At 34.3% G+C, this 10062-nt stretch overlaps 2 protein-coding genes across 2 annotated transcripts; both read right to left on the bottom strand.

The window, feature by feature from the left end:
* Positions 1–883: 883 nt before the first annotated feature.
* Positions 884–3201, bottom strand: LOC145113842 (uncharacterized). The gene is made up of 6 exons (XM_079049890.1): positions 3049–3201; positions 2327–2957; positions 1974–2251; positions 1284–1349; positions 1095–1160; positions 884–976 (listed from the first exon to the last, which is right to left on the bottom strand). The coding sequence occupies exons 1-6, from the start codon at positions 3199–3201 to the stop codon at positions 884–886; spliced, it is 1287 nt and encodes a 428-aa protein (XP_078906016.1).
* A 1349-nt stretch (positions 3202–4550) lies between these two features.
* LOC145113840 (uncharacterized) lies at positions 4551–7384 on the bottom strand. Its single transcript, XM_079049889.1, has 7 exons — positions 7224–7384; positions 7004–7155; positions 6872–6943; positions 5992–6821; positions 5653–5910; positions 5270–5588; positions 4551–5185 (listed from the first exon to the last, which is right to left on the bottom strand). Exons 1-7 carry the CDS (start codon positions 7382–7384, stop codon positions 4551–4553), a joined length of 2427 nt encoding a protein of 808 aa, XP_078906015.1.
* Between the last annotated feature and the right edge of the window lie 2678 nt (positions 7385–10062).

Here is a 10062-nt window from a genome sequence, read left to right as displayed (position 1 = left end):
TCAGAATGGGAAATACCAGAGCCGTTGATGGTCGTTTTAATCCCTATGTAGTCCTATTTTACTATTATTTGCTAATAGTTTTCTTTTTAAATCGATGTGGAGTAACCTCAGATTGTGGTTTTAATAAATGATGCAAGCGTATAATATTCGATGTGGAATAACATGAGATTTTGGTAATGAACATTTCCATTTTACAAAACCATACTGTTTATATTACATTAGGTGGTATGAATCAAAAAATATTTACTAAACATTAGGTGGTAAAATTCAAAGAAATTACATTGCAACATTTACTCTTCTTTAATCGTTTCAAATAACATCTACAATATATACTAACTGTAAAATTAAAACAGTTTATTTATGTAAGTTATACTACAATTTGACTACTACTTCACATTATTTCACAACGGTTTCAAAAATTTTGACTACTACTTTCTAGAGTGAATAATGTTTTGTCATTTCGAACAGTAAAATTGTCCTTTCAAACAGTACTTCTATGTTGGTCTCACCCTATTAATATGCAACTAACATACATCTTAAACGTGATACATTAGAACATTCAAAAATTTAGAATGAATTCATCTAAGTTCGGTGTTTGGCATTGTGAAGAAGAAGATTGCTATGTTTGTTCCGATAACAACCAAATTCTGGAAGGCCCAGATTTCCCACTCCCAGATAACATGCCCGACGACATTTTCCAAGCTATGAAGGCCGCTGAAGAAGCCAACGAAAGGGACTCTCAAATTAGTCGCACACTCAACCAACGTGCAAACGACGTAGCAGATCAAGTAATTGAAAAAGAAAAATGGATTGCTGAAACTACAAAAAAAATCAAAGAGGCTAAGAAATGGATTAGAGAGGCAAATAGGGAGTTTAATATGCTTCAAGCTGAACGGGACCGTCTAACAGATGTTGTTAGAATTAGAGGGATTTTATCGATCGTGAACAAAATTTGTATCCCAAACAGTTTCGTAATCTGTGGAAACCAATTTAATTTTGTTGTGTTTATTATGTAGCAACTTATGTTATTTTATCGTAAGCTAAAAATGGCAACTTATGTTATTTTCTGTCGTTTTCAACAGCACCAAGCATACTTTGGAGGGTAAAACCAATGATGTAACGATATCGAATTTGGAATCCGGATAATTTCCGACGAAGAACTATGTAAAAAAAACGTAACCAACATATAAAACATTAAATTCACACTAAAAAACATATGTTATCGTAAGCTAAAAATGGCAACTTATGTTATTTTCTGTCGTTTTTAACTGCACGAAGCATACTTTCGAGGGTAAAACCAATGATGTAACGATATCGGATTTGGAATCCGGATATTTTCCGACGAAGAACTATGTAAAAACAACGAAACCAACATATAAAACATTAAATTCACACTAAAAAACATATGTTATCGTAAGCTAAAAATGGCAACTTATGTTATTTTATGTCGTTTTTAACAGCACGAAGCATACTTTGGAGGGTAAACCAATGATGTAACGATATCGGATTTGAAATCCGGATATTTTCAGACGAAGAACTATGTAAAAACAACGTAACCAACATATAAAACATGAAAAATCAAACTAAAAAACATAATTTTATCGTAAGCTAAAAATGACAACTTATGTTATTTTACGTGGTTTTTAACAACACGAACAAATGAAAAATATATTACAAAGACAATGGCAAATACATTACAAACATAATATATTTCAAATATATTACAAACACAATATCAAATATATTACAAACCTAATATATTAAAAATATGTTACAAACCTAATATATTAAAAATATATTACATAGTCAACGACAAATATATTACATGCATCAATATTTAAAGGGAATAAATTTTACATCGGCAATAAAACAGCCATCAAAGGGTCTGGTATTTCTCATTCAGATGGTGGGGGAAGTGGGTGAACGGTTTGTGTCTGGTAGACGAGCTGAAATACATCAGCATGGTAATATACTTGAACCAAATTAACAATTTCATGCATGTTTGAATCACGTGCTGCTGCGATGGCATGACCACATACTATACCGAGACCGCTCCATTTTCCACATGAACAAGTACGACCGTTAAGGTCTACAACACAAGTTGTTTTAAAATCAAATACTTCATACACATATGTCGGCATGTGAGACGAGATATGTTGGGGGATCTGTCTTGCTTGCCAACGAACAGACTTTTGCATCCTTCTTTGAACCACCGGTTGAGCATACGGTGTTAGTACACCAGCCAAACTCCCTGAAAAATAAATATGGTTAGAAAAGGTTGTTGTACAACCTATTTAATTCTTTTATATTGCACCCTAAAATATACCTGCCATTATACTTCGTTCAACAAATGTATTTTGCATGTACCCACGAATTCCCTCGATAAGCGCTATTATCGGTACATTACGATGATTGAGCGATACTACTGAAAAATATTGAGGAACTTCCATGTTGAGTACATTTGAACGGATGTTAGGGAAATAGGATCTTGCCCATTTCGGATAACTGATATTAGTAAGCACTTCACGAGCATCTATGTGTAGCCTAGAAAAATTTTGTTCAAAAATCTCCATAGTGTACGATTTTAATGTTATCCAGAACAAAGTTTCCATTGATCTTCCAGAGCCTACTCTTGTGCGTAAATATTTGTGGATGCTCTTACAAGTGTAACCATGATAAGAATCAGTGAAAACATTATCTACGCAAGAGCCAACAACATCGTACATATTGGATATGAACGCTACTTCCTTACCCTCCCCGAGACATTCTTTTAACCTCATTAGGAACCACGTACAAGTTACCACATTATTTTCAACCGCCATACCAAATGCTATAGGGATAGTCAGATTGTTCCCATCTTTAGCAACCGCTACAAACATTGTTTTTAGGTAGTCCCCTCTAAGACGGACACTACCTATGTAGAGGACAAGCAAGAAACAATTTACGAATGCATGGACCTGTATTTTTTAAGAGTGCAAAGCAATTAGTTTAAATGTACCAATATTAACAAATGTAAAGCAACAAAAGAAATTTGGAAAAGATATATACCACCCATCCAATAGCCAGAAAACAAGATTGGAAACGATCCATCAAATCCGTTTTGATGTGAGTGTGAGTATGCGGGTTGGTTCGCCTTAGGTTATAAAGGTAAACATGCAAGTTGTTAAAACTTTCTTCATGGTCACTGTCAGAGAAACTCATTTCGAATCACTTGTAAGAGACAATTACCAATTACTTAGTTTGCCTAAGGTTGTGGAGGTAAGGCCATTACCACATGCGGACACATATGTATGTAGGAGCTGTAAATGCAATGTCCATAATGAATTGTCTTTTCGAACAATATATTTGTCGCTTCAAACAGTATCTCCGTGTAAGGTATCTGACAATTGGATACTCTTTGACATTATTTGACTAGGGTTTCAAAGACTTTGACTACTGCTTCGTAGCCTGCAAAATGTATTGTCTTTTCGAACAGTATATTTGACGTTTCAAACAGTATCTCCGTGTAAGGTATCTGACAATTGGACTACTATTTCACATTATTTGTCTACGGTTTCATAGACTTTGACTACTGCTTTGTAGCCTGAAAAATGTATTGTCTTTTCGAACAGTATATTTGTCGTTTCAAACAGTATCTCCATGTAAGGTATCTGACAATTGGACTACTATTTCACATTATTTGTCTACGGTTTCATAGACTTTGACTACTGCTTTGTAGCCTTCGAAATGTATTGTCTTTTCGAACAGTATATTTGTCGTTTCAAACAGTATCTCCATGTAAGGTATTTGACAATTAGACTACTATTTCACATTATTTGTCTACGGTTTCATAGACTTTTACTACTGGTTCGTAGCCTGCATAATGTATTGTCTTTTCGAACAATATATTTGTCGTTTCAAACAGAATCAAACATTACTTATGGGAATCCACCTAATTGTATGCCAGTATTTTTTCTTATTTAAGTACTATAAAATTAAAACAAACTAACAAACAAATTTTAAAAATGGCCTCCAATCAAGCAACTTCTTCCAACGCAGCTGCTCTGTCGAATACTCCACATCCATGGACGATAAGAGAGGTAATGGTGGTAACACGATGTTGGATGAACATTTACGATGATGTAACCATGGTTAAACCTGATTGCTTTGAAGGTGATGAATGGACCCGCATAACAGCTATGTTTAACCTCTCGTTGGGAGAAGGAAAACACCGAACACAAGAAGATATTGTTGGTAAGTGGATGGATTTAAAGGAAAAAATCACATGGTTCAATCGATGATATCATCATCTTAAAAACAGGTATCGTTATCCAAACAACGACGAAGATCTTTTAGAAATGGTTAAAGATCATTACATTTTGGAGCACGAGGGAAGTGACTTCGAGTATGAGGATGCATGGATTCTAGTTAAAAATAACAAATATTTCATGTAGAAGGCACTTTTATGTGAAATGTCTTATGTAATGTTTCGTACGGGTGTATCTCTTTTCCAATAATGTTTTATGTTTGTGTTTTATTTTTCATGGAATTCATTACTTTCCTACATTAATCTAAGGACAATTTAAATCAAATGTGCTGTTGAAATCAAAAGTAGGGTACACGCTTTCGTTCTGTGACCCGCTTCCGGATGCAAATTCATCAGTCATTATGCCCTTTTGTGTAGATTTTTTTCCTCCCCCCCCGGATCCGCTCCCCGATCCCCTACCCGTACAATCGTTCCTCGTGTGTCCAAATTGACCGCATGTAGAACATTCTTGTCGTATGGGACGCTCACCTTGCGACGGAATACGATCAGTGTTTCTTGGCCTACCCGGCTGACGTCTCTCCATTATGGGTGGCTTCACGGTCATCAAATCATCCGGGATCTCCCACTCAGACGGACTTGGTAAGGGGTTCACAGACTCCTCGTAAGTTTTCCTCAATGTCTCTGTAAAGTAAGCTTTTAAATCAAATTCTGAACAACTTGTTAGCACTTTTATGACATGGCCACAAGGTAAGCCATCTATTTGCCACCGCCTACATGTACAGGTTCTTTGTTGGAAATCAACAATGACACTTTTGTGAGTAGAGCTTTTCACTTCAAATCTGCTATTTGAGATAGGGTACACCATCCAATTATTACAAGCATTCTTATTAGCTTGTATAATTGTTTTAGCCCATGGGGTGAGTGTTGTTTTTGTTTCAGCTAAAAAAATAGACATAATTTCATAGTATCATAAGAGTAGTAAAAATAACATTTCAAGTACTATTATATATAAAATATTAGTACCTGCAACATTACGTTTCTGAAAACTCCATTGTTGCATTGTTGTACGAAAATACTCAATCAACATCAATATTGGTATCTTTCTTGCAAATCTTGACATTGAATTTATCGATTCCGCACTATTTGATGTCATAAGAAAATACCGATTCCCAGGAAAATGTGCCCTGGCCCATCTTTCTGGATTAATGTTTTGTAGGTATTCCCATACACCATTATTTACATTTTTAATTTTTTTCATCCCATTATCGAATTTTTTTAATAGTATACGCTTTGCATGTCTCCCAAAATAATGCGTGTATTGTATCGCTGCTTCCAAATTTTGCTGAAATGTTGAAATACAAATGGATATCACATATTCCATGTTGGGCGTGAGGAAATATATTTGCAGTTGACGTCGCTATGGATGGAGCCCTATCAGATATGATTGTAAGGTCTTCCAGGTTGCCTATACATTCACGTAGTTTTCGAAGGAACCAGGACCACGTCTCCGTACATTCACTTTTGCATATGGCATAAGCAACAAGCATGATTTGGTTTTGACCGTCAATTGTCACTGCGAGCAACATCGTACCTTTGAATTCACCCTTTAGGTGACCACCATCAATTATTAGGGTTGACCTACAATATTTTATGAACGCTCGTACCTACAATTATTTTTGATTGCATTAACAAATACCAATTAGTATTCATATGTTATATTTGTTATAAAAATTATCACTGCTTACCGAGCAACCCAACGCGATAAACACGAACTCAAACCGATCATCATCGTCTGTTCTTATCTGAGTAACAGTTCCTGGATTGTGCTTCACCAAGTTGTGCAGATGCGCTGGTAGTTTAGTGAATGAATCCTCTTTGGTACCTCTTAACATCAATAACGCATACTGTTTTGCCCGCCATGCCTGTTGGTATGAGATATTGATTGGAAATTTCGAATTGATATCCCTCACAATTTCATTACCCTGATAAACTCTATTATAATCTCCGGCCAATACTTCAACGATAAAGTGCCCAAGTACATTTTTCTTTGATTGTCGATGATTAGACTCCAAGTTTGTTGCACAACAAGTGTGTTGGTCAACAACTTTTGTGACTTGGAAAGCAGTAGTCGATTTGATTCCCCTTGCCCTAACCATCCAAGAACAATTTTCTACCAAACAAACCACCTCGAACCTCTCTTTGCTCGATCTGGTAGTCTTATACTGCTTACCTTGTTCCATGCATTGTCTTCCAATTGCAAGCTTGAGCAACTCTTTGTCATCAAAAATGTCTAGAACCTTAATTTCTTCATTTATATCCACCCTCTGACGTGGAATGTTCACATCATCGTTTACAGGACACGAAGGCAATGGGGGCATACCATGAAACATGGTATCTGAATAAATAAGCTTAGGTTCGTCATCAAATTCTTCTCCGTTAGAATCACTCTTTAGGCCGGATATATCCAACTTGTCACAATCCGCAAACTCGCAATATCCTTTTAGTTCACCATCATGCAAAAATGGAACTTCTTGTTTTGTAGATTCATTACCAACCTTATCCACCACATATAGTGCTTTTTTTGGTCAAAGTAATGATTTACACCAACATCATTAACATATGTACCAACATCATTATCACCGATATATTTATAATTCTCCGGTGTAACATACATAATCGGTTCTGGCACTACAGGCACTACATTTACATTTTCAGCGACACTATGATATTGACTTTTACTTGGACTTTTAAAATTACCTATTGGGTTGTTGCTCCCTTTTCCACTTGATAAATTAGCTGCAGATGCCTTTCCTCTATCATCCACTTCGTTACGCGATACGCCTTCTTCAACCACCACATAGACAAACACAGATTTATCTCCAACAGTATTTATTACCTTGATCAGCTTTCTAATATCACGATCATCAACGATACCACAATAATAGAGTTGTTCTGGATGTTGATAAGCCAGACTGACTTTTGATTATTCGGGAAGACCCATCTTGCACTTGACCAAATGAACAAATTCGGTGTATGTGGTGGTTTCGTAAAATTCAACACCGAAATAAAACATTCTCGGATTGTATTCGGGTGGCCAAACATATGATAATTGGGAATTAACAAACTCTCATCTTCCATCTGTAATGAGCAATACGAAATACTCATTACAACTCATTATGTTAATTTTGAGAATAAAGAAACTAGAGAGAAGTGCAGTTTTCAAAATACGAAATAATTTCAAAAATATGAAATAGTTAATATATATATAGGGTAGGTTCAAAATAGTAATCCACTCTGACAAAAAAGTAGTCAAGTTTAACAAAACAGTAGTCCATTCTGACAAAAAAGTAGTCAAGTTTTACAAAACAGTAGTCCACTCTGACAAAAAAGTAGTAAAGTTTAGCAAAACTAGTTTTTATATTTTACAAAAAATATTTTTTAACAAATTAATTGTCAAAAAACAACTCTACATTTCATAAACAATATAATTGTTAAAATAATTCTACATCTTATAAACAATCTTTTTAATACTCTATATCACAAAAACAATCCGTTTTTTATTTTATTTTATTTTTATTTTTATTTTTATTTTTAAAGTCTAATGTTTTGAATTCTTAAAATTTTTTAACAAAATAATTGTTAAAATAATTCTACATCTTATAAAAAAAATTTAAAAACAAAATTTAAAAAAATTAAAAAAAATTAAAAAAAAAAAAAATTAAAACCGTAGGTTTTTTCTCAAAACAGTAGACGAAACCCCAAAAACAGTAGACTAAAAAAAAACCGTATTTTCTCCCAAAACCGTAGGCTACGGTTTGGGATACCGTAGCTTAATCGAGAGGAAACCGTAGGTTTCCCAAAACCTACAGTTTTGTAGCTTACAAATGAAAAAAAAAATTTATACAAAACACGAAACAGTAGACAATATGGCGAAACAGTAGACGATTTTAGAAATCTAGGGTTTCGTGGGCTATAATTGGACATTTACTAATTTTTGGCTAAAATTTGATAATCACTTCCTTAATTTGGTTAGATTAGTAATTACTCCTAAAACTAAGTAACGATGCAAAAGTGTTTTAGTTTTGAAGTTTACGCTAACATAAAAATAAATTATATATAGATATTAAGTAATTAAGTGATTGAGAATAAAACTAATAATAAATAATAATATAGATATTAACTATTTAAAAATGAAAAAGTTGATTGATTAGACTATTTCGAAAAACAAGATAATTAAATTCTATTTTAATGTTTTTTAACACCACCTTAAATCTATTATATTTTTATTTGTTATATTACATTTTAATACTAGATATTGATCTTATTTACCTTCATCAAAACCAGTCCTTCCCTTAGGACCGGTCTACGTGCTATTGAGGCTGATTAAGATCTAAATCTTAATTTTTTGGATTACGTATAAAATTTAGGGAAATTAAGTAAATTAATCTTTATAAATGAGTAATTTAATAATAATAATCATTTTTTATAAAATTTGAAAAATGGCAACTTTCTTCGGAACAGGGCATTCCGGAGAATCACTATAATTTCGGAGTATTCGGTGGTGGGTATAGTTTGGATTCCAGAATCTAACACCACACATTTCGGTATGACATAGTAAATTTCGGAGTACGGTAATCAAAACCATACATGTTGAACTAGATGTGACAATCGTGTTGTGTCGTGCGGGTTTATGTCGTATCGAAACAGTAAATGGGTTGAAAGTGTTTGACCCTAACTAGACCCATTTAATTAACGTGTCATGTCGTGTCAACCCGTATATTTTTGTGTTGAGTTTGTGTCGGGTTTCGTGTTATGGGTACACATTGAAATATGTCGCGTCATGTGAGGTTGATGTAACGTCCCGAAAACAGTAATAAAATTTTTCTTTTAAAAGTTTAACAATTCATTCATTAATTGTTCAAAATCAACTAGTCAAAATATTCAAATCATCCGAGTACAAATATATAAAATGCGGAAATCATGAGGGGAGGATATGGTGCCATAACGTCGGACCCTTTCCTTTCAAGCCGGAAGTACCTAAAACCATAAACATAACTGTAAGCATAAAGCTTAGTGAGTTCCCAAAAATACCACATACAACAACATACAACTGTGATAGATGTCATTTTATGCATCTATTATGGTACTTTTATTATCATTTAGCATCATAATTTGTACATTTGCATGTCATTTGTTTAAATGATGTTCAGCTCATGTATTTTATCAGAATTCCCGTACTGCTAGCATTTTTGTGTCAATTTCAGATAGTTCAAGTGAAACAGTACTTTGGGAGCATCTGGATGCATATTTGGAGCCTAAATGGAGTTGGAACTGAAAGAGGATATTGGGGAATGCTTGGAAGATGTTTTGGTCAGGAAACATTCGATCGAATTGATCATACGAAGATAGATTGCTACAATTTGAAGCTAAAGGATGTTGCTGGCAGCTTTGACCCCCTGTCATTATTTTAACCATATCTCATGAACCGTAACATCTATTAACAATATCCAAAATGTTCTGAAAACTACACACAATTTGGGACAAATTTCATGTTTGTGAAAAAGGCAAAATCTGCGATTACATAGCCCGAAAATACGATCGCAGGTGTGATCGCATATTTGTCCTACAATCACATGTTTGCCACAAAACTTCCTATGGTCAAATTAAGTCGTCTGGAAGTCATCTGAAGTAAAAATTTCAATCCTGGGATCGTATAGACCTGTACCTGCAATCGCATGTTGTCCAAAAAAGCCCAGAACAACAATGTACATCATTAAATCGGTTTGATACACGTTTTTAAGGAAACCTGCGATCGC

The sequence above is a fragment of the Lactuca virosa genome, chromosome 5, assembly GCF_052849685.1.
Source record: "Lactuca virosa cultivar CGN04683 chromosome 5, Lactuca_virosa_CGN04683_v6, whole genome shotgun sequence".
In the NCBI taxonomy this organism is placed as follows: domain Eukaryota; kingdom Viridiplantae; phylum Streptophyta; class Magnoliopsida; order Asterales; family Asteraceae; genus Lactuca; species Lactuca virosa.
The sequence above is the reverse complement of the archived record's forward strand: the minus strand, read 5'-3'. Positions and strand labels throughout refer to the sequence as shown.